The following is a 27,984-nucleotide window of genomic DNA, read 5'->3' as shown; positions in this document are numbered from 1 at the left end:
TATATAATAATAATATATGTATGTATGTATGTATGTATGTATATATATATATATATATATATATATATATATATATATATATATATATATATATATATATATATATATATATATATATATATATATATATATATATATATATATATATATATATATATATATATGTACGAAAGCCTATTGTGTGCCTTTAACCAGTTTTGTAATGTTCCTATGCATTTAGGTTGATAGGTCAATCTGTGACGTCATTTCCCCTTTAAAGCACGTCTTTGTCAGAATAGCCGGTTTCAATCAGTGGTGGCAGCCAGCCTTGTGTGCGTTGACGACTAAATACCACACACACACACACATACACACACAAAACCATACACATTTAAATCTACCCTTCAACAATAAAGATGATTAAAGAATTCTCTGGCTGGAATCTGTCCATTGTGTCCCAACTCTAAAAGAACTACTATCCCTTCCTTACATATATATATATATATATATATATACATATATATATATATATATATATATATATATATATATATATATATATATATATATATATATATATATATATATATATATATATATATATATTAATGGCAAGACACAGAAGCAATCCTTTCTATTTTACTGCTTTTAAATCAAGGAATACTTATATATACACGTTCCAGAACTAGGGGCGGTATAGCTCGGTTGGTAGAGTGGCCGTGCCATCAACCTGAGGGTTGCAGGTTCGATCCCCGCTTCCGCCATCCTAGTCACTGCTGTTGTGTCCTTGGGCAAGACACTTTACCCACCTGCTCTCAGTGCCACCCACACTGGTTTAAATGTAACTTAGATATTGGGGTTTCACTATGTAAAGCGCTTTGAGTCACTAGAGAAAAGCGCTATATAAATAGAATTCACTTCACAATTCACTTCACTAACTATAGACATTAAAAAAATAATAGCAACATCTCTGCCAACAAAGTATTTTTTCTATAACGGTCATCTCCCCTTTTAACTGCTTCTATGTCTACCTTGGAAATCTGGTAATATTAATATTCTTTAAATTACACACCAACCATACAAATTAAGCTTTGAAGTCAATTCCAAAACTCTTTCTTTTAGCTGTAAATGATACCGTGCAAGAAAATTGTAAGAGATTGTAAGACTCTGTGAAAAAAATACAGTGGTACTGTCCTTTGAAGTTTAACCGGCCTCAGTGTCATACAATTTAGAGTTCAACTAAAATAAAGTTTTGAAGTTGAAACTGTTTTGAAAACTTTTACAATTCGACCACGGTTACAAAATGGATTGCGGTCAAACATCAACACCTCATGCTAGTATTATTATTTTTATTTTTTTTATCATATCAATACAGGCATACCCAATGTTCTAAACTTAGTTTGCTAGAATGCTCTAGTTCAGGGGTCTCAAACATGCGGCCCCTGAGACGTTATTGTGCGGCCCAACCTTAATATGACAGTTTAATGTTAGTGCGGCCCGCAAGTTTTAAATGAATGGCGCTTGACAGCATTGTGTGCGGAGCGTTTGTGGAGCTGAAGGAATCTACCTGTGTGGTATAAGGCTCTCGACAATATCGAGGGCGTGCCGTGATGGCACTGCCTTTAGTGTCCTCTAGATACTGTCACCGTATTATCTTTTTTTCCACACTAACAGCGTGCCAGCCCAGACACATGTTGTATGAGGCTTCTGCAGACACACGTAAGTTATTGCAAGACATACTTGAGGAACAGCCATACATGTCACACTGAGGGTGGTCATATTTTATTTTATTTTTTAACACTGTTACAAATATGCGCCACACTGTGAACCCACACCAAACAAGAATGACAAAACACATTTCGGGAGAACATCCGCACCTAAACCCAACATAAACACAACTTGCAGCCCTAACTCTTCCGGGCTACAAAAACACCCCCGCTACCCCCAACCCCGCCCACCTCAACCAACCCCCCCCCCCCCCATCTCCCGAATTAGGAGGTCTCAAGGTTGGCAAGTATGCATTGACGTCACTTGCGTGATGCAAGCAGAGAAACATTTTGCCGCTTTTCCACGACACCCGCACACGCTCTTCCTCCCTCCCTCCCTCCCTGCCTCCCTCGCTCGCCCGCCTGCTCGCTCCCCGCCCCCGGCGCCGCTGTAAACAGTCCGGGCGGGGAAGACGAGCGGACCGGTAGCTTCAATCAATCAATCAAAAGCACTCCGCCGAAGGAGCGAGCGACAATACAAAAGTGTGGTGCACTGGACCCCAGCGCTGATACCCCGACAGAGTCGCTGGGTGAATCAGACGTGTAACATGTTAGTGGTGATGTTAGCCCGTTCGGGGCTAATTGTGCACAGGGGCACCCCAACGTGTCTTAATTCATTTCATTTCATTTTTATTTATCTCCTTCATTGATGTGTATCTTTGATCGATAGACAATTATACCTCAATTATTCAATTATACATTTACACACCAATGCCTGAGAAGGAGCAGGATGAAGAAAAATCTTATATTTTTCTGCCCCCTTCAACATAATACATAGTCTTACTTAATGATATCATATAAACCAACAATTACATCCAAATATAACGAAAACAAACAAAAAAACACAACAAGTGCAAAACTTCATGAAGTACAAACCAAACAAAAAAAACAAAAGAAGTAATATACACCTCACGGAATGATACAAAACAAATACAAAACCAGGCAAAAAATAAGTAAAATAATAAGTATATAGCAAAATGTAAACACTTATGGCTGTCCATATGATTTTATTGTTCTGTCTTTATATATTTTTTCAATTGGAATATACAAACCCCGTTTCCATATGAGTTGGGAAATTGTATTAGATGTAAATATAAACGGAATACAATGATTTGCAAATCATTTTCAACCCATATTCAGTTGAATATGCTACAAAGACAACATATTTGATGTTCAAACTGATAAACATTTTTTTTGTGCAAATAATCATTAACGTTAGAATTTGATGCCAGCAACACGTGACAAAGAAGTTGGGAAAGGTGGCAATAAATACTGATAAAATTGAGGAATGCTTATCAAACACTGATTTGGAACATCCCACAGGCGAACAGGCAAATTGGGAACAGTTGGGTGCCATGATTGGGTATAAAAGTAGATTCCATGAAATGCTCAGTCATTCACAAACAAGGATGGGGCGAGAGTCACCACTTTGTCAACAAATGCGTGAGCAAATTGTTGAACAGTTTAAGAAAAAACGTTTTCAACCACTATTGCAAGGAATTTAGGGATTTCACCATCTACGGTCCGTAATATCATCAAAGGGTTCAGAGAATCTGGAGAAATCACTGCACGTAAGCAGCTAAGCCCGTGACCTTCGATCCCTCAGGCTGTACTGCGTCAACAGGCGACATCAGTGTGTAAAGGATATCACCACATGGGCTCAGGAACACTTCAGAAACCCACTGTCAGTAACTACAGTTGGTCGCTACATCTGTAAGTGCAAGTTAAAACTCTCCTATGCAAGGGGAAAACCGTTTATCAACAACACCCAGAAACGCCGTTGGCTTACTGGGCCTGAGCTCATCTAAGATGGACTGATACAAAGTGGAAAAGTGTTCTGTGGTCTGACGATTCCACATTTCAAATTGTTTTTGGAAACTGTGGACGTCATGTCCTCCGGACCAAAGAGGAAAATAACCATCCGGATTGTTATGGGCGCAAAGTTGAAAAGCCAGCATGTGTGATGGTATGGGGGTGTATTAGTGGCCAAGATATGGGTAACTTACACATCTGTGAAGGCGCCATTAATGCTGAAAGGTACATACAGCTTTTGGAGCAACATAAGTTGCCATCCAAGCAATGTTACCATGGACGCCCCTGCTTATTTCAGCAAGACAATGCCAAGCCACGTGTTACATCAACGTGGCTTCATAGTAAAAGAGTGCGGGTACTAGACTGGCCTGCCTGTAGTCCAGACCCGTCTCCCATTGAAAATGTGTGGCGCATTATGAAGCCTAAAATACCACAACGGAGACCCCCGGACTGTTGAACAACTTAAGCTGTACATCAAGCAAGAATGGGAAAGAATTCCACCTGAGAAGCTTACAAAATGTGTCTCCTCAGTTCTCAAGCGTTTACTGAGTGTTGTTAAAAGGAAAGGCCATGTAACACTGTGGTGAACATGCCCTTTCCCAACTACTTTGGCACGTGTTGCAGCCATGAAATTCTAATTATTATTTGAAAAAAAAAAAAAAGTTTATGAGTTTGAACATCAAATATCTTGTCTTTGTAGTAAATTCAATTGAATATGGGTTGAAAAGGATTTGCAAATCATTGTATTCCGTTTATATTTACATCTAACACAATATCCCAACTCATATGGAAACAGGGTTTGTATTTTTACAATCTTTTATCTCATTGTAAAGAGAATTCCATAGTTTAACCCCCACCACTGATATACACATTTGTTTTAAAGTTATCCTTGAATACTGATGTTGGAAATGACCTTTTCTTCTATGCTTTTCATTCTCAGAAGTGATGAGAAACATTTTTTGTAAATTTGCTGGTAATGTTTTACTTTTAGCCTTAAACATGACACATAATGTCTGTAACTTTACTAGCTCCTGTAATTTAAATAAACCCGAATCAATAAATAATATGTTAGTGTGTTCTAAGTAATCTACTTTATGAATAATCCTTATAGCTCTTTTCTGTAGTTGATACAGAGAAAGTTGCGGTGCACAAGCAATACAATTTGAAACGTCATTATACAACTAGACATGCTGAGAAGTATGCAAAATACCAGGGAGATGAGAGAGTGAACCAGGTTGCAAATTTTAAAACCAGTCTACTGAGGCAACAAGATTTTGTCAAGAAAGCAAGCGAAAAGAGCGATGCAGCAGTCAAAGCTAGCTACTGTACATGGTGAGTGACATGGTTGCTAGGGCGGCAAAGCCATTCAAAGAAGGTGAATTCATTAAAAAGTGCATGTTAGATTTTTTTTAAGAAATCTTTTCTTGCGGCCCAGCCTCACCCAGTTTCTGCATCCTGTGGCCCACAGGTAAATTGAGTTTGAGACCCCTGCTCTAGTTTATGCAAGACATTGTCAGGATCCTTTGGAATGGTGCAATGACATTCAACGAATAAAAAGTCACTTTACCTGAAAATGTGTCCAGGGTATGAATACTTTGGGGCATGTAAACATTAAAACCAAGTTCAGTAAATCATGGCTTAGTATTACATGGTTACTGCAGTGTTTCTATCACAAAGAGCCAAAAAACCGACTATAATTTCGCTTAGTTCAGGTCAAAAAGTGATGTTTCAAGAGAACTTCATTAGGATGAGAAATACTTTAAGGAAATCAAACAGGGGTCTTAGGAGCTCAAACAAAACTGATGGGAACAGGAGAAAATGATGCAAGTCAGACTCCAAAAGTACTTAATTTACAGGAAATTGGTACTTATCTGTGCTAAGCTATGTTAGGATTTCCTTGTTGGACTCAAGAAGAGTATTTAAAGGAAACAAAAGTAAAGACCATGCACAAACAACGGTACGGTTTATGACCTTGTGGCGCACCTCATAACCCTTAACTGGATTTGATCCACAAAGAGTAAGAAGTGTTTATTTCTTAATATGCCTCTCTCCAAGACATACTGTGTATATCACACATTGAGAAATCTAAAGTTCAAGATATTGGATGAAGAATTTAGCACTCTCTGATTGTGGTCTGTAGTGGGCCCCCTATACCGTCATCGCTCAAGAGAAGCAGAAAAAAAGACAAGACTGTACAGAGGAGTGAAAATGCGGAACACAAGCTCTGCAGCTACAAATAAGAGCCTGCCAGTCCCCAGCGTGGACTTAAACAAGTCAGTTTCTGTTTGATTTTGCTTGTCACTTGTATTTGTCTTTTCTGCCACTTGGGCTGTGATAAAAAGTTCCACCTTGGAGAGGCACCAGAGCATTGTCTACCAGCATCGCTAACAATGCAGCGGGTCACTGGAGTTCAAGGGCCACAGTCAAAATAAGACAAGGAGAGGAAATGCACGGGGGAAGTGTAAATATTTAACAGCACTTTTTTTGGTCGTTTTTGTTGCTTTGATTTAGTAATGTGCGTAATCCATTCAATGGCTCAGATACTGCAAAGTTATTTTGAGAATTTAGAAGTCTAGTGCAGACCTCCGAGGCAAAACAATTATCACAATTAATTTTTTCACATCAGCGATCTCGATTAATATCACTTTTTTTTCTTTTATTAAAGCGGATTGTCCTGTTCAGGATTATACCAAGTACTGCATCCCTACTGTTTACTACTGCAGTATCTTGTAACAGACATTTCCACCATGTTTGATTGAGGTAATATATGCTAAAAGCTGCCAACTGTCATTTTGTTTATATTTATAACTGTATTTACTACAGGTGCAACAGTACAGGTAACCCACGCTATGGTCCGTACCTGGTTTTAGAGCCACGGTTTGGCTTCTGTTTCGGTAAGTTTTGTGGGGCTGAAGAGAACAATTTTTTTCCTCTCTAATTTTTTTTTTTTTGCTTGTCATCACAAACATTCTGCTGTAAACAAAGTATCAATGGTGTAGTGAATACTATAAGACTTTTATTTTTAGTTAACATTTATCAAACAACACTTTTAAATTGTAAATGATTTGCATTCTTAAATTACTTTTATACATCAGTGTTTCTCACCAGTGCTTTCGCAAACAAGTGGTGACCCACATTATGGAGTTTAGTTTTTAAACCTCAAATTATCTTCTTATCAATGAAAAGCCATTAAAGTGCAGTTTGAATTTGAGGTACTATAAATTAATGTGTAGCAACACATAAAACAGGTTTGATGATTATTTCAGAACAAAATGTTTTTCTATCTACAAACAAACAAAAAGAACAGAAAGTGTTTGTCTGCAGTTTTTAGTACATGTTATACCAGAGGAGTGCAATCATTGCAGACACATCAACAAAAAGTTTGACTAAATATAAAAATCCCTTTTCTGATCATATTATTGGATGTGTTGATTCTCCTAGCGGGGACCAATACAGTCACATAGACTCTCTCATTGCCTGCAAATCCGCATTCAGGACATGATTACTGGTGCGCTGCAGCAGTTAGTGAAAGTAAAGTCACTGCTCTTTTTAAATGTTGTGTTTCAACTCTATGCTAGTGTTAGTCATTATTTATTTATTTGATCTTCTGGGCTACACTTCCATCTGTGTAACAGGAAGAGGCACAATGCAATTGAACATTAATTACATCGTGACGAGACTGACTTTAGCGACAGTGGAACGGGATGGTCGCGCACACGGACACACTTTCACACGCAAACGTACACAAACACATGCATTCACAGACACACACAGCATCACGGTCAATAAAGGTGGATTGTTCCGTGCAGGATTATACCATGCACCATTGCTTCCCTACGGCTTACTACTGCGGTAACTTCTAACAGACATTTCCTCCATGTTTGATCATTTTCTGCTGATCACCGTGATCGAACTCAAATTAATCGTGATCACGATCATATAATCGCCCGGCCCTAATGCAGTCTACCTTGGAGAAGTTTTCACAATGATATTAACACGGTAACAAATTCTATCTCAGCTTTCTAATTCAACACTATGTCACAACTGTCAATGATCTTTTTAAAATATAGGGGATTCCGGATTCGATATTGATAATGAATATTGGTCCGATATCAGCAAAAAAAACAAGTATCGCATGCATCTAAAATCTCAGATATAAGGTCTGATACAAGCAGTCCTGCAGCAGCTTTTAAACAGTTAACTGTCCTCCAATAAGTACACAAAGTTGGTCTTGTAAAGTTGGTCTTGTATTTTAGATAAATCATTTTTTAAAGGTAAACATGGTAGGCTTTACTGTAATGTAGGCTACTAGGAGCTAGAAGCTACTGAACACTGTAGCTGAGCACACAACAGCACACAAGCTAAGCATACGTAATATGTGTCCTCAATCAAACAATAGCACAGTCTAAAATACAACATTTGTCATAATAAACAAGAATAAAAATATCTTACCAGTAGTTGCCTGTTACTTACATATACAGTAGATATATGTACAAAGTCTCCAAGGCAGCAAAGAGTATCTACTAACAACTGTGTCTGGATCATTCAATTTACTGCGCCATGAGTATAACTTAAATTAATTATTGTGACCATAAGGTGTTGTCAAAAATATAAAATGACTACTCCACTTCAATTTAAAGACAGTGTAAATCCATTCCAGTTAATAATGTCTAAGTAATTTCACTTGATGAAGCCTTTTCTAACATTCCATACTACAAAAAAATAATATGTGCTATGATTTGTGCTGATATTATCCATCCATCCATTTTCTACCGCTTATTCCCTTCGGGCCAACACAGATAGACAGACAACATTCACACTCACATTTACACACTAGTACCAATTTAGTGTTGCCAATTGGATTAATATCCGTATCGGCCAATAATCAAGGCTCCAATATCGTGATTGTACTGGAAGTGAAAAGTTGTAACAGGACACTTCTAGTGTAAAACCTCTGTAAGCATCAATAGTAAGTACAAACCCCGTTTCTATATGAGTTGGGAAATTGTGTTAGATGTAAATATAAACGGAATACAATGATTTGCAAATCATTTTCAACCCATATTCAGTTGAATATGCTACAAAGACAAGATAGCACTATTTCTATTGGTATTCATATTGCTCCATTTTTAGTGTAATAATGCTCATTGTCATTTCTGTATTTTTTAATTTTTTTTTCGCTAACTGCTTATTTGCTATTACTTTTACCATCATATTTGTACATGTCGTATTTGCTGATGTTGCTCTGTTGTTGTTGTTGTTGTTGTGTTTGCTGTTGTTGTTTTTGTCTCTCTGTCTAATCCCCCTCTTGTCCCCACAATTCCCCCCTCTGTCTTCCTTTTTCTCTCTTTCTATCCCCTCCTGCTCCGGCCCGGCTGCACCAAATGATAATATAAATACATTTAATAAAGTCAAAATACAAGTAAGGCAACAAGAGAAGTATCCTACACTTCTCTTTTGTAAAGTAAATCTGAACAGCCGATATGGGCATCTACATCTGCTATATGATTTGCCCGAGAAGCTGGGCAGGACATTATAAAAAAAGGAAAAAAAAAAGAAAAAAAAAGAAAAAAAAAAAGACAAGATATTTGATGTTCAAATTGATAAACATTTTTTATTTTTGCAAATAATCATTAACTTTAGAATTTGATGCCAGCAACACGTTACAAAGAAGTTGGGAAAGGTGGCAATAAATACTGATAAAGTTGAGGAATGCTCACCAAACACTTATTTGGAACATCCCACAGGTGAACAGGCAAACTGGGAACAAGTGGGTGCCATGATTGGGTATAAAAGTAGATTCCATGAAATGCTCAGTCATTCACAAACAAGGATGGGGCGAGGGTCACCACTTTGTCAACAAATGCGTGAGCAAATTGTTGAACAGTTTAAGAAAAACCTTTCTCAACCAGCTATTGCAAGGAATTTAGGGATTTCACCATCTACGGTCCGTAATATCATCAAAGGGTTCAGAGAATCTGGAGAAATCACTGCACGTAAGCAGCTAAGCCTGTGACCTTCGATCCCTCATGCTGTACGGCATCAACAAGCGACATCAGTGTGTAAAGGATATCACCACATGGGCTCAGGAACACTTCAGATACCCACTGTCAGTAACTACAGTTGGTCGCTACATCTGTAAGTGCAAGTTGAAACTCTCCTATGCAAGGTCAAAACCGTTTATCAACAACACCCAGAAACGCTGTCGGCTTCGCTGGGCCTGAGCTCATCTAAGATGGACTGATACAAAGTGGAAAAGTGTTCTGTGGTCTGACGAGTCCACATTTCAAATTGTTTTTGGAAACTGTGGATGTCGTGTCCTCTGGACCAAAGAGGAAAAAAAACATCCGGATTGTTATAGGTCGCAAAGTTATAAGCCAGCATCTGTGATGGTATGGGGGTGTATTAGTGCCCAAGACATGGGTAATTTACACATCTGTGAAGGCGCCATAATGCTGAAAGGTACATACAGGTTTTGGAGCAACATATGTTGCCATCCAAGCAACGTTACCATGGACGCCCCTGCTTATTTCAGCAAGACAATGCCAAGTCACGTGTTACATCAACGTGGCTTCATAGTAAAAGAGTGCGGGTACTAGACTGGCCTGCCTGTAGTCCAGACCTGTCTCCCATTGAAAATGTGTGGCGCATTATGAAGCCTAAAATACCACAACGGAGACCCCCAGACTGTTGAACAACTTAAGCTGTACATCAAGCAAGAATGGGAAAGAATTCCACCTTAGAAGCTTAAAAAATGTGTCTCCTCAGTTCCCAAAAGTTTACTGAGTGTTGTTAAAAGGAAAGGCCATGTAACACAGTGGTGAACATGCCCTTTCCCAACTACTTTGGCACGTGTTGCAGCCATGACATTTTAAGTTACCGTATTTTCCGCACCATAAGCCGCACCTAAAAACCACAATTTTTCTCAAAAGCAGACAGTGCGGCTAATAACCCGGTGCGCCTTATATATGGATTAATATTCATATTTATTTTCATAAAGTTTAGGTCTCGCAACTACGGTAAACAGCCGCCATCTTTTTTCCCCGTAAAAGAGGAAGCGCTTCTTCTTCTACGGTAAGCAACCGCCAAGGTGAGCACCCGCCCCCGTAGAAGAAGAAGCGCGCGGATATTACGTTTCATTTCATTTGTGTATTTCTGTAAAGACAACAAAATGTCTCCTACTAAGAGACACGCGTACAAGGTTCCACTGACTTTTGATATTCATGTGAACCGCACTGTGGATACAACGGGAACACGTACGGTGAATATTCGCACCACAGGGAATGAGAAGTCGTCCTACTGTGGTTCTAGCTTGCCATGCTAACGGCCAGAAACTTCCACCCACGGTGATATTCAAAAGGAAGACCTTGCCAAAAGAGAACTTTCCAGCCGGCGTCATCATAAAAGCTATCTCGAAGGGATGGATGGATGAAGAAAAGATGAGCGAGTGGTTGATAGACGTTTACGCGAAGACACCGGGTGACTTTTTTCACGCAGCGCCGTTCCTGTTGATCTACGACTGCATGCGCGCCCACATCACAGATGGTGTCAAAAACAAGTGAAGCACACCGAAGAAGAAGAATTCGAGGGATTTGTGGATGAGTAATAACTTCAGAAAGTGAGCTTTAAATGTTTATTTTGTGTGTCGTGTGACATTAACGTTCGAGCAACGTTGAGTTATTGATGTTGCTATTGCTCTGCACTATTTTGAGTGTTACTATTTTTGTGATTGCACATTTGCACATTACATTTTGGGAGTGAACAGAGTTGTTAGAACGCTGGTTTGTAATATATTATTAAAGTTTGACTGATCTATCTGACTGTTTTGTTGACATTCCCTTTAGCGTAGCGTAGGTGCGGCTAATAACACGGGGCGGCTAATAGGTAAACAAAGTTTTGAAATATTCCGTTCATTAAACGTGCGGCTAATAACACGGGGCGCCTTATGGTGCGGAAAATACGGTAATTATTATTAGCAAAAAATAAATAAAGTTCATGAGTTTGAACATCAAAAATCTTGTCTTTGTAGTGCATTCAATTGAATATGGGTTGAAAAGGATTTGCAAATCATTGTATTCCGTTTATATTTACATCTAACACAATTTCCCAACTCATATGGAAACGGGGTTTGTAAAATGCCCTATAGCAATGGCAGCTCAAAAGCTTTCTAGATAAACTCACAATACTAGCTTCTTACTGACAAGTTATCGGATAGAATGTAAAATGAAAATCGAGTTTCCAATAAAAAGAGGAAATTGAGCAAGGAATTGCAGGCGTTGCCACAAAGGATATACTAAGCACAAAGTGGGGCAGGGCATATTTTCTGAGTTTTAAAGATCAATAGCGAACAAGCTTTTCTAGCTTCATATTTTTTGTCTGCAGCGACATCCCGCTGTCCTCTTTCCCCCCTATTATTTACGGTATTTCTCACCAGTCTGCCTCCCCTTGAAGTTGCGGGAGCTCTTACGTCTACGATGACACATATGCAGTAAACAAAAACAGGGAGCTCGAGCATGTGACAGAAATTATGCAGGAAGTGAACAAAAGGAAACTTCCTGAGTGTTTCTCAGACTCACACTATCCAGGAAAGCCGTAAGATGAAGTGACGCAAAAGGAATGCGCACGTTTATAACTCTTTTATTTGTAGTTACACACACAGTGGATTCAAATATTTTTCAGTTAATGATGGACGGGCATCAGAGTTTACTAAGAGGAAGAGTAGGCCAAATAGTTGACCTCCGTGGAGTCAAAAACCTGATTGCAGCAGATGTTCACCTGGCCATACTGGACATTCAAGGAAATATGCTAGCTAAACATGGGAATGCTACTCAGGTCCACATCCCAGTGATTATTAATATGTCAGGCAGTCTATCAAGGCTGCAGAAGCAGACAGGGGCCATGTTATCACAGCAAGAGTCTAAGTTATGCCCTAAATAAAGTCAAAAGTAATGAAGTCACAGACTGAAACTGTTGAGACAGTTACAGTGGTCTTCAGGCACCCTGTAGAGGCATAGGGTACCATCTAGCTGGTGATTTCTTCAATCAGCTTTAAGATTTCCTCTCAACAACATATGTGTAGAACATGTGCAACATCAACTTTAACATCATGTGGGGTGAACTTGGCAGCATGGTGGCCACATAAACCTCCCAGCATAATCTTTTCTCCCAGTAAACTGCCATTCAGAATGTGTTTTTTAACCAAGATGAGGCCCTCGGCTATGAGAGAGTAGAGCACAGAGGGCTAATAATCCTATCAAACAGGAAATGGCTGGGATGCCAGGATACATCCACAGCAGGCCTCAGTCCCCCACATGGCTTGTTCACTTAGGGTAGCTGGAGCACTGACTAGTGCGCATGCACACACAAACACACAACTAGATGTGCAATTAGCTCAAATATTACGTCAATGGATTAATGACAGAAAGAAGGATAAGAGTAATAGCACTTGTTTAAGCTGGGAAAAAAAAGAAACATTGCAAACAATTTTTGGCTGACACAATCCTAAGAATGCGTCCATTTTACCGTACATCACAGCCTTAAAAAAAAAAAAAGAGCACTTTCGTACCACATGGACACCTGATTCTAATATATTGTCATCCCAACATAAAAAACTTTTAGAACACTGATTACAACCAGAAAACAAAACTGCTATGAGACGACAGTTTAATGATGAATGTCATGATTGGCTTTCTAATGATGTCATTGCGAATCTATGTGTCACATCATAGTGGGTGCCAGAAATCCTAATGAGGGATCATTAGGCTTTCCTAGGACAAGGAACATTTTTTTCAGTATAGGTCATCTGATTTCTTCCTAGCTCTCACACAATCACACTAAACACTAAAATATCCATGTGGGGCTTGTATGTGAATGGGTGTTGCAACAAAGGCTGTAAGTTACAACTTGACCGCCAATTTGCTATTTTTGAACTGTTGCTGGCTCATCTGAAATAAATCCCTAAAATACAATGATGATTAACAAATAAAAAGCCAAACACTAAGCTTGTTTTAAAAAAAATCCAGTTGCCTTCACTTGTTTTAGCAACACTGATGGAGTAAGATTTCTCAAAAATCTCTTATAGATGCTTAAAATCTGCTTTTACTATATGATATCTCAGGCCCTGAATTTTTACTTTTTAAGGTCAAGGCACTTGCCTTAAAGGAGGGCTCATATTTTTGGGCACCAAGGCAAGTTAGAAGGGCACCAAGGCAAACATTTTCTTTCGAAGCAGGATATATATATATATATATATATATATATATATATATATATATATATATATATATATACTGTATATATATATATATATACCGCGGTAACGGCACTTGCCGGGGCTGCCGCGGTAACATTTGAGCGCTGATATCTCTAAGGGAGAGTCCCAGATACGGGAGAAAACTAATTTCAGCCTCTTGTACACCTGATCTTGTTCTTTCGGTCATAACCCAAAGTTCATGACCAGAAGTAAGGATGGGAACGTACATCGACCGGTAAATTGAAAGCATTGCCTTGTGGCTCAGCTCCTTCTTCACCACAACAGATCGATACAGGGACCGCATCACTGCAGACGCCACACCGATCTGCCTCTTGATCTCACAATCCACTGTTCTCTTTCTGGTTAACAAGACAGCGAGGTATTTGAACTCCTCCACTTGGGGAAAGATCTCCCCCACCAACTCGGGGATGGTACTCCAACCGTTTCTGGGCGAGAACCATGGACTCCGACTTTGAGGTGCCGACTCTCATCTCAGCTGCTTCACACTCGGTTGGGAACTGATCCAGTGAGACCTGAAGATGAAGATAGCTAGATGAGGCCATCCGCAAAAAGCAGAGACGCAATCATAGAGGCACCAAACTGAATCCCTTAAAAGTTATGAACAGAATTGGTGACAAAGAGCAGCCCTGGCGGAGTCCAACCCTCACTGGAAATGGGTCCGACTTAATGCCAGCAATGCGGACCAAGCTCTGACACCGATCATACAGGGAGCGGACCACAATCAGATGGTTCGATTCCCCAAAATCTCTGAGCACTGTTCACGGGATTTTTCCGAGGGACACGGTCTAATGCCTTCTCCAAGTCCACAAAGCACACGTAGACTGGTTGGGCAAACTCCCATGCACCCTCAAAGACCCTGCCAAGAGTATAGACCTGTTCCATAGTTCTACGACCAGAGCCTTAAGGAACTCCGGGCAGATCTCATCCACCCTCGGAGCCCTGCTATCGAGGAGCTTTTTAATTACCTTGGCAAGCTCAGCCCCAGAAATAGGAGAGCCCACCACAGATTCCCCAGGCACTGGTTCCTCAAAGGAAGGCTTTAATGTATTTTAAGTATTACCTCCACCGAGCCACAACATCCTCAGTCAAGGTCAGCAGCACACCGTCCCCACCATACACGGTGTTGACAGTGCACTGCTTCCCCCTCTTGATGCAGCAGACGGTGGTGCAGAAATGCTTCAAAGCCTTCTGGAAATCATTATCCATGGCTTCCCTGGACTCCTCCCGTGTCCCAGTTTTTGCCTCTGCGACCGCAAAACCCGTGTGTCGGTGCTGTCCGCTGCCTCAGGGGTCCATATGTATGGACACCCTTATGTTCTAACATGGTGATCATTAAGGACAAACTGTGATGAGCACAAAAGTCCAAAAACAAGCACCACTTGGGTTTAAATCCGGGCGGCTGTGCCTCCCAATCTCCCCTCTCCAGGTTTCACTGTCATTGCCAATGTGAACGTTGATGTTACCAAGCAGAACAAGGGAATCATCTGGGGGAGCATTTTCAAGTTATCCCATGAAAAAATCCAAAAAGAGCGGGTACTGTGAGCTGCTATTTGGTACGTAAGCATGAACAACAGTCAGGACCTGTCTCCCCACCCGAAGGCGGAGGGAAGCTACCCTCTCATCTACTGGGTGAAACTCCAACGTACAGGCTCTGAGCCAGGGGGGCATTAAGAATTACCATACCACCCTGTCGTCTCTCACTGCTTGCAACGCCAGAGTGAAGGAGGGTCCAGCCTCTCTTGAGAGGACTGGTTCAAGAGCCCTTGCTGTGTGTCGAAGTGAGTCCAACTAAATTCAGCCGGAACTTCTCTAATTCGCGCAACTGCTCAGGCTCCTTCCCCCTCACCGAGATGACGTTCCACGTCCCAAGAGCGAGCTTCTGTAGCCAAGGATTATTCCGCCAAGAGCCCTACCTTCGGCTGCCGCCAAGCTCATACTCCACCCGACTTCTATGCCCCCTCCTATGAGTGGTAAGTCTATTGGAGGGGGGGACCCACATTGCCTCTTCGTACTACTCCCGGCCGGGCCCCATGGGGACAAGCCCGGACCAGCTGCTCGCCATCGAGCCCCACCACCTACCCTGGCTCCAGAGGGGGTCCCCGGTGACCCGCGTCCATGCGAGGGAAATCTGAGTCCTTGTTAATAATTTTTCATTGAGGTCTTCGAGCTGCTCTTTGTGTGGTCCCTCACCAAGGACCTGTTTGTCTTGGGAGACCCTACCAGGGGAGCTCCTAGGTAATTAAAACATGTAAACTCCTCTACCATGATAAGGTAGCAGGTCAGAGAGAAGGTTGGTCGGTAAAACTAAACTATGAACAAAAATAAATAGAAAGTGAAGCAAATCCAGTTAGCCAGTGAGAAATTGCAGATCATAATTTGTTTCATTGTGTTAGCAGTTTTTTGTGATTGGCTTTACTTTCAAACTATTCTATAATAAATGATTAATTGAACCCATGAAAATGACATTGTGCTCATGCCCTGAACATCTGTTTGGATTAAATGGCTTTGTATTTAAAATGACTGAAATTCAAAGGCAATTCGTGAAAGCTGCATACAGGGGACATCTTACAATAATTAAAACCTAAAGAAAGGGCCAATTCTAGGCAATAAAAATTTAATATTACCAATAAAGCCTAGGCTGTTCTGGGTGAGTGAAGCTTCACTGACTCTTTCGAAGCAGCACATGGATTACCAACTTTAGCAAGTATTCCAAACATGAGGACACCAGGAGGTGACAAACAAGCTGTCTGATAAACAATGAGCAGCATTGCAGAGTCTCACTCTCACAAAATGTTATAAACAGACCCAAATGAGAGAATACAGTAAAAAGAAAACAAGGATGAAGGGCAACTGTGGCCAGTACATCTGATGTGCAATTGTGCTTCTCTAAAAGTTAGAGATATTGTTAGTATTTTTCTGTTTTGTTTGTCAGTCATGAAGAGATTTGCAACTGTACAGTGGGATTATTTTTTTTACCCCAGATGTGTTTTACATAAAAAGTTGGAAACAAATCTGGGGTAGTTGCAGGTTTCTACCAGTAAAGTAAACATAGAACAAAAAGCTGATAATCATTCAGTTGTCTGTCTTGCAGAAAGTTATTTTTTTATAACGATTTAACTATTTTGTTTTACATTAACTGATCTGGTGTATTAGATGCTGAAAGAAAGTAAAAGTGATCCCGATTTCTGGAGAACAAAATTCCTAGGAATTTAATTTTCTATGTGCTAAATTAAAAAACATTAAGAATCTACAGTATGTACTCATGATCACTAAGTGTTTAGGAAAGGATGAACAGGTATTAGGTCAGGTTGTGAAAAACATTTTTTCATTTTTTTCTGATTCTGTGAATTACCTGGAGGGCACAATTCATCATCCGAATAATGTAGTCAAATTGTTGGTGGTCCAGTATGGCCCGATTTTGCTGAACATGACGACTCAGCTCATCAGTCAGACACTGGCGAGCTGCTTTGCTTTTGAGGGCACGCAATGCAGCAGGAAGAGTCTGAAAAATAAACATTTTATTAGGAATTAATTACAAAATGTGACAAGATTTTTATCTGAAATTTTTCACACAAAAAAATCCCAATCAGTAACAGAAAATGATTGCAATCTTCAACACATACATACATATATTTATATACATATACAATTATAATATAATTCACATATAATTAACATATAATTAGCATATTGTAGCTTCCAGAGGCTCCTGCCAGGGATCCCGATGGGATTGGTAACGGAGGGAGAGAAGGGAAAGTAGCGGTCAAAAATTGAAACTGAGGTTATGTGGGAAGAACGGAGTTTTTGAGGAGTACCGGTTTGAATGGCGCCTGTTTTTGAGCCATTCAGCTGCAGGAAGTTTTGACTCATGCATGCGTTTATTTCCTCCAGGCAGGAGCTGAGACGAGCAAAGGTGGCAGTGGGAGACACAGTGGGTGAGACTTTAAGGTGTGTTGTCAACATAGCAGTGGAAAATAATTCCATGTCTGTTGACGACACACCCGATGAGAAGCATGTTGATGGTGAAGAGGGTTGGACTGAGCCCGTTGCCCTGGGGGACCCCATAGGTGACAGTGTGGGGGCGAGTTTTAGTATCCCCCAGGTCCTGTCAGTGAAATGGGAGCGAAACCAGTGAAGGGCAGAGGTGGAGGAGGATGTTGTGGTCAATAGTGTCCAACGCAGCAGATAGGTCGAGAAGAATGAGGAGGGATTTCCCATCAGCAGATCACTGGTGACTCTGATGAGAGATGATTCTGTGCTGTGGGAGGGGCGGAAACCGGATTGGAATTTTTCATAGAGGTCACTTGATTTGAGATTGCTGTGAAGCTGGATAGAAAACAACTTTTACTAGGATTTTGGAAATTAATGGGATATTTGAAATGGGCCGGTGATTTGACAGAGGGATCGGGTGTAAGGTTGTTTTTTTGAATAGAGGTTTTATCAAAGCTGTTTTGAGAGAGGAAGAAATGTTGGCTGTTTGGTGAGAAAGATTATTGATTTTTGTTATGAGAGGGGTAATGCAATGGGTGTGTGTTTTGAGGAGAGGAAAGGAGAAGATCAAGGGAGCATGTCTATGGTGTGGATCTGCGGATGATCTTCTCGACCTCATGCTGCGTTGTAGGGATGAAATGTGAGAAATGTTGTGCGCTGAAAGTTGCTGGAATGTCAAATGGGACTATGCGTTTGTATGAAAAATGAGTGGATATTGTTAACTTTGGAGGTGAAAAATTCAAGGAATTTGTTGCAGTTACTGCCTGTATGAGTGTGGTATGGGGTGATTTGTGGTTTGAGAATGTGACTAACTGTAGAGAAGATTTGCTTGGAATTACCTGGGTTATAGTTGATGATTGTGGAATAGTGTTCTGTCCTGGACACGGAAGGGGATTTAACGTAAGATATTTGATGTTCCCGGTAGGCCTATTTATGCACCGTCAGGCCGGATCTTACGCTGGCTCGCTCCAGGACATGACCTGACCTTTTCATTTGCCTCAGCTCCTTTGTGTACCACCGGGCAGACCAGTAAAAAGGAGACTTTCTGTTTTTTCAATGGTGTATTAAAGTCCAGGATAGAGGATAGACTGTGATTGTAAAAATCCATGAGGTACGAGAATGAGGAGGAAGTAGGTAGGAGAAGAAGCTGGAGATGATAACTGAAAGAGTGGGAATCAATGTTATTTAGGTTCCAGAAAGTTATTGTTTGTTTTGGTTTTATTAGGCCATAAGGTGAGACCGTTTTTCGTTTCATCTCGTTCCCATGTCTGGGCACTAAATAATTTTTGGTTCTTAAAAAATATATTTTGGTTTTCAATGAGAAAAAAAAAGTTCTCCACTGGACATCCAGGCAATTTTTTTAAATTAGTGTTTAAAGTCGGGACTATTTCTTGCTTGGCGTAACAATATTTTCGTCTCAAGAGGTGACGTTTTTGTCACGCGCTTCACATTCGACCAATCGGGTAGCCACGCAGATCCAAGATGGCGATGTCAACAACGTCTAGCGATGAAGAGGAAAATACTCTAAAACACCTTAAAAAAGTTTGAAAAAAGAACAACAAAATATGCTACATGCATGTTACGTCTTTTAGGAATGAAGAGGTGATCGATTTCACTATCAGAAGGTGGGATACTTACAGGAATTGTTTAAAACGGTGGCTTTGCTGTGATGGAGAGTCTCATAAAGTAGCCGAGCCATTCACATCCTGTATCGATGTTGAATTTAAAGTTATTCCTGATGACGCTGGGCTTCACCCGACTTGTTACCGGCGGTTCATTGATAAGAAGCGTTTGGACTCTGCCGAAAAACTGGCCAATCGGCTGGATGTGGGTCAAGATGAGTTTGTGGCATCGGACAACACTTCAGACTCGACAAGTGGCATTCCAAAGAAAAAATCTAAGATCGAAGACGGGCCTGCCTATCGGTTCTGCTGGCCCTGTGCTCCCTGCCATTTGGATCATTTGCAAGAAAACGGACAAGAGAACTACTGTGGGAGGCAAACGGCAGAAGGACCATCTCTCACAGGCACAAACGCTTTCAGCAGGTAAACACACACACACACTACACGTAGCACTTACACACTTACAAACCATTGAATCATCTTTTATTTTTAGGCCAGTTGATGAACGCTACCAGGATAAAGCAAGACAGTAGCATTCTCTTGCATATTGAAGACAGAGACTATGTAACAGTTATTGGAACCGCAGATGAAGAAGTGAGTTATTAAATTCCATCCATCCATCCATCTTCTTCCGCTTATCCGAGGTCGGGTTGCGGGGGCAGCAGCCTAAGCAGGGAAGCCCAGACATTCCTCTCCCCATCCACTTGGTCCAGCTCTTCCCGGGGGATCCCGAGGTGTTCCCAGGCCAGCCGGGAGACATAGTCTTCCCAACATGTCCTGGGTCTTCCCCGTGGCCTCCTACCGGTCGGACGTGCCTGAAACACCTCCCTAGGGAGGCGTTCGGGTGGCATCCTGACCAGATGCCCGAACCACCTCATCTGGCTCCTCTCCATGTGGAGGAGCAGCGGCTTTACTTTGAGCTCCTCCCAGATGGCAGAGCTTCTCACCCTATCTCTAAGTTATTAAATTGCATTATCAATTATATACAAACTATAAATTACAATTCAAATTATAGATGCATGACAGACACAGTGTCAATAATTATGAAATGAATATAGAATAAATAAAAGTTTCACTTTTTGAATTGACTTTTCCATGATATTACATTTGCTTTAGATGCACTTGTAAAGGCTGTTTGTATGTAGCTACAATCTTGATGCATACCTTTTGGCACATATTAAATGTGTGTGTGTGTGTGTGTTTCTTTACAGAAGTGAAGCAACCTTTGATGCCAGCTACAACATATTCTGCGAGAGGATCATCCGCCAAAAGAGAATTGTTAATCAGGAGGTGCTGAGAATGAAGCAGCTACGACGTATGTTTTTAAATACGGTGCAAAACCATGAAGATTGTGATGCTTCAAACTACAGGTAACAACAGAAGCTTTTTTTGGCAGCGATGTAAAACACTTTTATGCTGGAAAATATCAAAAGAATAATAATTTAAAAAAAGGCTTTGATAGTATATTTAAACTACTAATACTTATGAATATATCTTTATTTACACCCGTGTGCTCATCTTTCCCTGTGTTCTTATGTTGCAGGCAGGATACATTAAAGAGAAGGCTGACTCTGGACTTTCCGCAACTGGTGTTTCAAGCGCAACATCTGCAAACTGGTTTTTGTTAAGACATTGTCTGCAGATAAGTGATAGACAGACTACCTCATCCATCAGGTACAGACACAACTGAGTCAACTGCAGTAAGCCTAGGTGAAAGTGACACTGAACACATGGCAAGAACAACAGCTGGTCCGCAAACTACTGAGAACACTTTATAGTGCAGGGCTGATATTGAAGCAGCTACTATGTGACTCTCCCGGTATGACGTGCCCCTGGCCACACACATCAGATGACTTAAATGTGTCCCATGCAAAATCTGTTGTGCCACTTGAACGGTACAATGTTATTGCTTGGATTGTAGGTGCAACAGAGGAACCAACATTAGCCTGTTATGTTGATATACCAGAAGATGTGAACCTAAAAGTGATATCTGTTTGTCAAGACATTATGTATCTTGCATCTAAAGGTCAGAGGCAGACACCCAAATCATTATGTCTTGGTCTAAGTATTGGGCATTTAACAGGTTCCTCACAAGTTGTGTCACTGCTGAGTGGACTAGGACATTGTGCTTCATGAGACATTCTCTCAAAGGTATAATGTCTGCCCTTTCCCCCAATGGCAATGGATGGCACATTGCGGATGGGGAGTTAAAAGTGACATGGATGACTACAAATCCTGCCCCTGATAGTGTGTTAAAGGTAGTCCACTGCAGCTGCAAGCAGAGCAAATGTGAGACAGGAAGATTTTCCTGTATGTCTGCAAGACTGTCCTGTACTGATTTGTGTCGGTGCCAAAATTGTGCCAATATTTCCATGGAAATAGAGGATAAAAGCACATGGGAAGAAGGCTCTGATGATAGTGATAGCTAAGAGATGAACAATGTCTCACTCCTTCAGAATACGCAAAGTCACACTTAATCAGTTAGTTCTCTAATAAAAATTTGAGTTTTTGCCCCATTTGAGAAAAATCCTTCATAGTATTTTACTATTTCTTTTTTTTTAGTTACTTAAGTGAAATACTTTAAAAATATTATGTGAGGTTACTCTCACCTATGGTCATGAAGTGTGGGTAATGACCGAAAAGAATAAGATCGCGGATACAAGCGGATACAAGCGGCCGAAATGAGTTTCCTCAGAAGGGTGGCTGGCATCTCCCTTAGAGATAGGGTGAGAAGTGCAGTCACCCGAGAGAGACTCGGAGTAGAGCCGCTGCTCCTTCGCTTGGAAAGGAGCCAGCTTAGGTGGTTCGGGCATCTCGTGCGGATGCCTCACGAGCGTCTCCCTAGGGAGGTCCTCGTTGCACGTCCCACTGGGAGGAGGCCCCGCGGCAGACCAAGGACCAGATGGGGGGATTACATCTCCTCTCTGGCCTGGGAACGCTTCGGGATTCCCCAGGAGGAAGTCGCAAATGTTGCTCTGGAGAGGGAAGTCTGGGGGTCTTTGCTGGAGCTGCTGTCCCCGCGACCCGATTCCGGATAAGCGGTTGAAGATGGATGGATGGATGTGAGGTTACAGTGCACTTGACCTTAAAACAAATTATAATAATCATAGTTTGAGTTTGTCCCAAATTTGAGGAAAATCTATCAAATAATTCTTGAGATATGGCTTTAACAATGTGCGAAGTTAAGACAAAATAATAAAAACATGTATTTAAAAAAATACTCAAGACCTGCTGTGACATCAAGACATTGTTTTGTTCATGTAAATATTGTTTTGTACCATATTGTGTACAGATTCTAAACTGTAATGCAGTTTTTTTTGTATGTCCATTTTTCGGCATTATTCGATATTTTGATTTATGTCAGCCATTTTGGGCCAAAGTGTTTTTTATTTTATTTTATTTTTTACTTCCTCTTATAACAAAGTATCTACTGAAATTTTTAATGTATAAAACATTATTGTTTAGCAAAATGTACCATGTGTATGTTCAATTGTACAGGTTGCTATTCACTTATTTTGAAGCGTTTTTTTCATATTTTTTGTATGTTTCATGGTTTAAATTCAAATTAAAGTATACCAATGCTAAAATACTTGTCTCAAATGTTAGGTATATGTGTTAATGTCAATTTGTGAGAGAGATTTTGTTTCCAGAATGAATGTAAATACATTTACAAGAAAAAACAGCTGCATAAGATTTTCGTTTTTTTGTCATTCCTATTTTTATACATTTATGGCTTTAAAAAAAAACCGCCAGGATATTTTGCAGAGAACTTTTAACCTAATGTCCACAATGGCATTGTCTATGCAAAAATGCAAAAAAAGAGTAGTGCCCAGACGTGGGAACGAAAATCACTTTCTAGACACTTTTTCCTGGTTCACCTTTTGGCCTATATGTAGAGAGATAGTAGGAGGAGTTTAATGTTAACTGCCTGATGGTCAGACACACCAGTGTCATATGCATGGAGCTCAGTGATTGTGAGGGAGTCGGTGATAACTAGATCCAGGGTATGGCCTATATTGTGGGTGGAGACATTGACAGGCTTGGGGAGGTTAAGACAGTCCAGTACTTGTTTAAATTCTGTGGCTAGTTGATTGGACGGAGAGTCCAAGTGAATATTAAGATAAACCAATAACCAAAATGCTTAAAATTAGGAAATTGTGTATATCTGTAATACATGTTGGTTGGGGTTTTGGAGAATGGTAAATAAGAGCTATTGTTACATTAAGAGGGTGTTTGCATTTGAGTATCAGATTTTCAAAGGAACATAAATCTGTGGCTGACAGAGAGTTCAATTCAATGTCACTGTGGGGTAAAACGGCAAGGCCACCACCACGACCAGTTGTAAGGGCTTTGCTTAGATGTAATGATGTAATGTCCAATGTGTCCAACCTGTCATGTGGTGTGGCCCAGGGTTCTGTTCTGGGGCCTGTTTTATTTTTGTTGTATCTGATGCCGCTTTAAAAATGTTTCTTATCATTTCTATGCAGATGATATTCAACTGTTATGCTCCTTCAATGATTCAGAGTTTATTTTTTTATCTGAGTTCTTGGAGTACGTATCCTCTATTATAAACTGGTTGTCCTCAAATTTCCTCCAGATAAATTCAAACAAATCGGAAACTCTGATAATTGCTCCCGATAAAAAGATCCCCCTGATCAATACTGTAACTCCCTTGGTGTTCTGGGTGCATCTGTTAAAAGCAGCCTCAAAAACCTTGGTTTGATCAGTAAATGTCTTTGGAGGGTCACTGTCGTCAACTGACCAAAAACTGTTTTTATCATCTCAGAAATATTTCTAAAGTGAGAAATTTGTTGTCAAAATTGGATCTCGAAATTATCATTCACACGTTCATTTCATCTCGCATTGACTATTGCAATTCTCTTTTCACTTTCTTCAACAAGTCAATGCTAAAGAGACTTCAGACTGTACAAAATGCAGCTGCCAGACTTTTGACCGGTGCACCCAGAACAGCCCATATCACCCCCGTTATATCCAGTCTTCATTGGCTTCCAGTTAAATTCCGCATTGAGTTTAAGATTTTAGTCCTGACATTCCGTGCGTTGCATGGTGGGGCCCCTCAGTACATCACTTAATTGCTATGCCCCTACTCCTCAGGGCATAGCCTCCGGTCTTCAGGCCAGGGTCTTCTAAAGATCCCAAAAACTTGTTTTAAAACCTGTGGAGACCTGGCATTCCAGGCTATAGCTCCCAGACTCTGGAACAATTTGCACCAGTCCCTCCGTGATTTTGACTGTGTTGAAACTTTTAAGAAATATTTGAAAACTTCTCTTTTCAGTAAAGCTTTTAGTTCATGCACCTTTTAACTATAATTTTTAATCCACTTTGTATCCTTTTTATGATGTTGCCCCTGTTGTTTTAATTGAATTGTTTTACTTCACCCATGTTTTGTACAGCGCTTTTATCTGTGAACAGCGCTTTCTAAAAATAATTTACTTACTTACTTACTCAGATAGTTATACACAGGAGGGCAAGCCTTATTTAGAGCTGAAGAAACTTCCGGCTGCTACCACATCCCTGTGAGGCAGAAAATGCCCAGCCCCTTGTCCTTAATGTGTTTGTGAATAAATCCAGATTTATCAGACAAAGACTGTACATTTTAATTGTTCAAAGAGGATATGATTTGTAGAGTCCTGTTTGTTCATAGGCAAGAGGACACTGTGATCCACTCGAGATTTTGCAGTTTGCTAGCTTATATCTGTGCTCGTAGTTGTCGTGCTCTGATGACCTGACCCCAGTAGATGTAACTGGGCTGACGAGGAAGGTCAAAGTGTCCGCGTGGATCTTTTCCAGTGTGGTGACGCTGTATAACATGCCGGTGCATGAGCTGCAGGTGTTAAATGATGCTAACGTTAGCCCGGATATTTCCCACCAATAGCGATGGATGATAGTCAGACCAGCCACGATGATCCACAACATGAAAAAAGATGGAAGTCAACATGTAGGCTTTCGTTTGATGACAAGATACATCCAAGAGCTGAATGGTTTTTGCTTTGTCTGGGCCCTGGCTAATGCCAGAGCTACTGTTAGCACAATCGCGGGGATGAGTGCGGCTTGCTGATGACTATACACTCAAAAAAAAAGCATTAAAAAACCTCCCTAAAAAGCGTAAAAGACACCCTTGTATGATCAGTGTCAGGTCTCTCTCTGCAGTAAGTCGGACCCGTTTTCCAGTGAGGGTCGGACTGCGCCAGGGCTGCCCTTTGTCACAGATTCTGTTTACAAAATTTATGGACAGAATTTCTAGGCGCACTCAAGGCGTTGAGGGGATCTAGTTTGTATCTTCTTTTTGCGGATTATGGAGAACTGCTGGCTTCGTCTGGCCAGTAGTGTGAAGCGACTGGGATGAAAAGTCTGAGTCCATGGTTCTCTCTTCCCGGAAAAGGGTGGAGGGCCATCTGCAGGTTGTGGACAAGATCCTGCCCCAAGTGGAGGAGTTCAAGTACCTTGGGGTCTTGTTCATGAGTGAGGGAAGAGTGGATCGTGAGATCTGTCGTGGTGAAAAAGGAGCTGAGCCGGAAGGCAAAGCGCTCAATTTACCAGTCAATCTACATTCCTATCCTCACCTATGGTCATGAGCTTTTGAGTTATGACCAAAAGGACAAGATCATTGGTACAAGCGGTCAAAATGAGTTTCCTCTGTCTAGTGGCGGGGCTCTCCTTTACAGATAGGATGAGAAGCTCTGTAATTCCATAGGAGCTCAGAGTAAAGCCACTGCTCCTCAACATCGAAAAGAGCCAGATGAAGTGGTTCGGGCATCTGGTTAAAATGCCCCCCGAACGTCTCCCTGGGGAGGTGTTTAGGTCACGTCCGGTAGGAGGCCACGGGGAAGACTTAGGACACGTAGGAAAGACTATGTCTCCCAGCTGGCCTGGGAACGCCTCAGAATCTCTCAGGAAGAGCTGGAAGAAGTAGCTGGGGAGAGGGAAGTCTGGGCTTCTCTGCTTAGGCTGCTGCCCCCGCGACCCGACTTCGGATAAGTGGAAGAAGATGGATGGATGGATGGATGGATGGATGGATAAATGGAAATATAGGCAGGGGGTGGGGATCAAAGTTGACTTGGAAGTAGTATGAGAAGAGAAATAAAATCTAATTCTACCGCCGTGTTGTGTTAAATGTAACTGACGCTAAGCAGCATTTATTGAATATATCACATAACCAGACACATTTTGTTATCTCTTACTGCTGTGTGAACACACAAAAACACACAACATCCAGCTTCACTGGGTTTTGTGTGAAAGACAAGTAAATCAATTACTTACAGCTCTGGCACACCAATTTTCTATAATTTATGTGTGAAAGAGTAATATTTAAAGGTGGAATCTCACGATTTGTCAACATTGTCGACAAATATAGACAATAGTATTGGTCGCCGACAAATTCATTTGTCAACAATAGTCGGTAACGTCATCACATGTGTTTTTCCGGACGGAAGCGAGTCAGCACGGCCACTCGCAGCAACAGTGCCGGTGAAAACATGTAGATTGTGGGAACATTTCACCCTAATCCTAAAAGACATGACTACCTTCCTCACTTTGCAAAGTGGACCGTGTTTTTTATGGCAGTACAGCTGTGAAACGAGAGCATTTAAAACAGATAAATAATAGACATCTAAGAATGCAAAGTTGTGTGGAAATAGATTTACTATCATTTTAGCCAAATTAAGCCAGCTAAACTTTGTGTATATACATTTTTTGGTCTATATCAAATACTTTATGTTGTCAGGAACTTGTGAAGCAGCATCAATTTGGAGTGCAAAGAAGACGGTCACAATAATGAACATCAAGCACACCCACGCACGCATGCATACACGAACATTAGGCACCCTGGTGCCGATATTATAAAATAATAAATATAAAGTCTGTTAGATAGCTAAAATTGTCAGAAAAAATTCTGTCTATTAGATTGCTAAAAATGCCAGGAGTTAATCAATAATTAATAATATACCTGTGTGTTGCCTTTTAAACACTTCACAAAATGCTTGTTTCTTTTATAGGAAGTTAGATAGCTTTGGTGTTTGTTTATATTGCTGCTATTTTTACTATTCTTTGTTTTTCTGTCAGCACTGGGCCTTTGAGTAAACAAAAGTTTAATAGTTATTTTGATTTTTCAAACAGACTAATGAGCCGCACAGTTACCGTATAAATAAATATTCCTGAATCAATTTGTCATCTTTGTTCGTTAGCACATGCCTAAAAATATCTTGTGAAGTGTATTATATTTATATAGCACTTTTTTTAGGGACTCAAAGCAATTACATAGTGAAACCCATTATCTACATATTTTAAGCTAAATATAAACCACTGGGAGCAGGTGGGTCAATTGTCTTGCCCAAGGACACAATGGTGGTGACTATGATGGGAGGAAGCGGGTATCGAACCTGGAACCCTCGAGGTGCTGGCACGGCCGCTCTACCAACCGAGCTACGCCGCCCCAATCTTGAGAATAAAAACAAAGCAGAATCAATGCAGATGGCCAAATTAGAGCCAATAATAGGTTTCTGCTTAATAATCGGATTAGTAG

The 27,984-nt window shown here is 40.7% G+C and overlaps 1 protein-coding gene across 5 annotated transcripts in view; it reads right to left on the bottom strand.

The window, feature by feature from the left end:
* Window positions 1–27,984, bottom strand: part of sbf2 (SET binding factor 2) — a 259,041-nt gene that overhangs the window by 69,079 nt on the left and 161,978 nt on the right. For all 5 annotated transcript variants that reach the window (XM_062028691.1, XM_062028699.1, XM_062028716.1 and 2 more), the window contains one exon: window positions 17,183–17,332. In XM_062028691.1, coding sequence (XP_061884675.1) covers window positions 17,183–17,332 — 150 coding nt within the window. The remainder of the gene's footprint in view (window positions 1–17,182; window positions 17,333–27,984) is intronic.

This window comes from Entelurus aequoreus, linkage group LG02 (assembly GCF_033978785.1).
Source record: "Entelurus aequoreus isolate RoL-2023_Sb linkage group LG02, RoL_Eaeq_v1.1, whole genome shotgun sequence".
Lineage (NCBI taxonomy): Eukaryota > Metazoa > Chordata > Actinopteri > Syngnathiformes > Syngnathidae > Entelurus > Entelurus aequoreus.
Note: the sequence above shows the minus strand (reverse complement) of the source record. Positions and strands in the feature narration are given on the sequence as shown.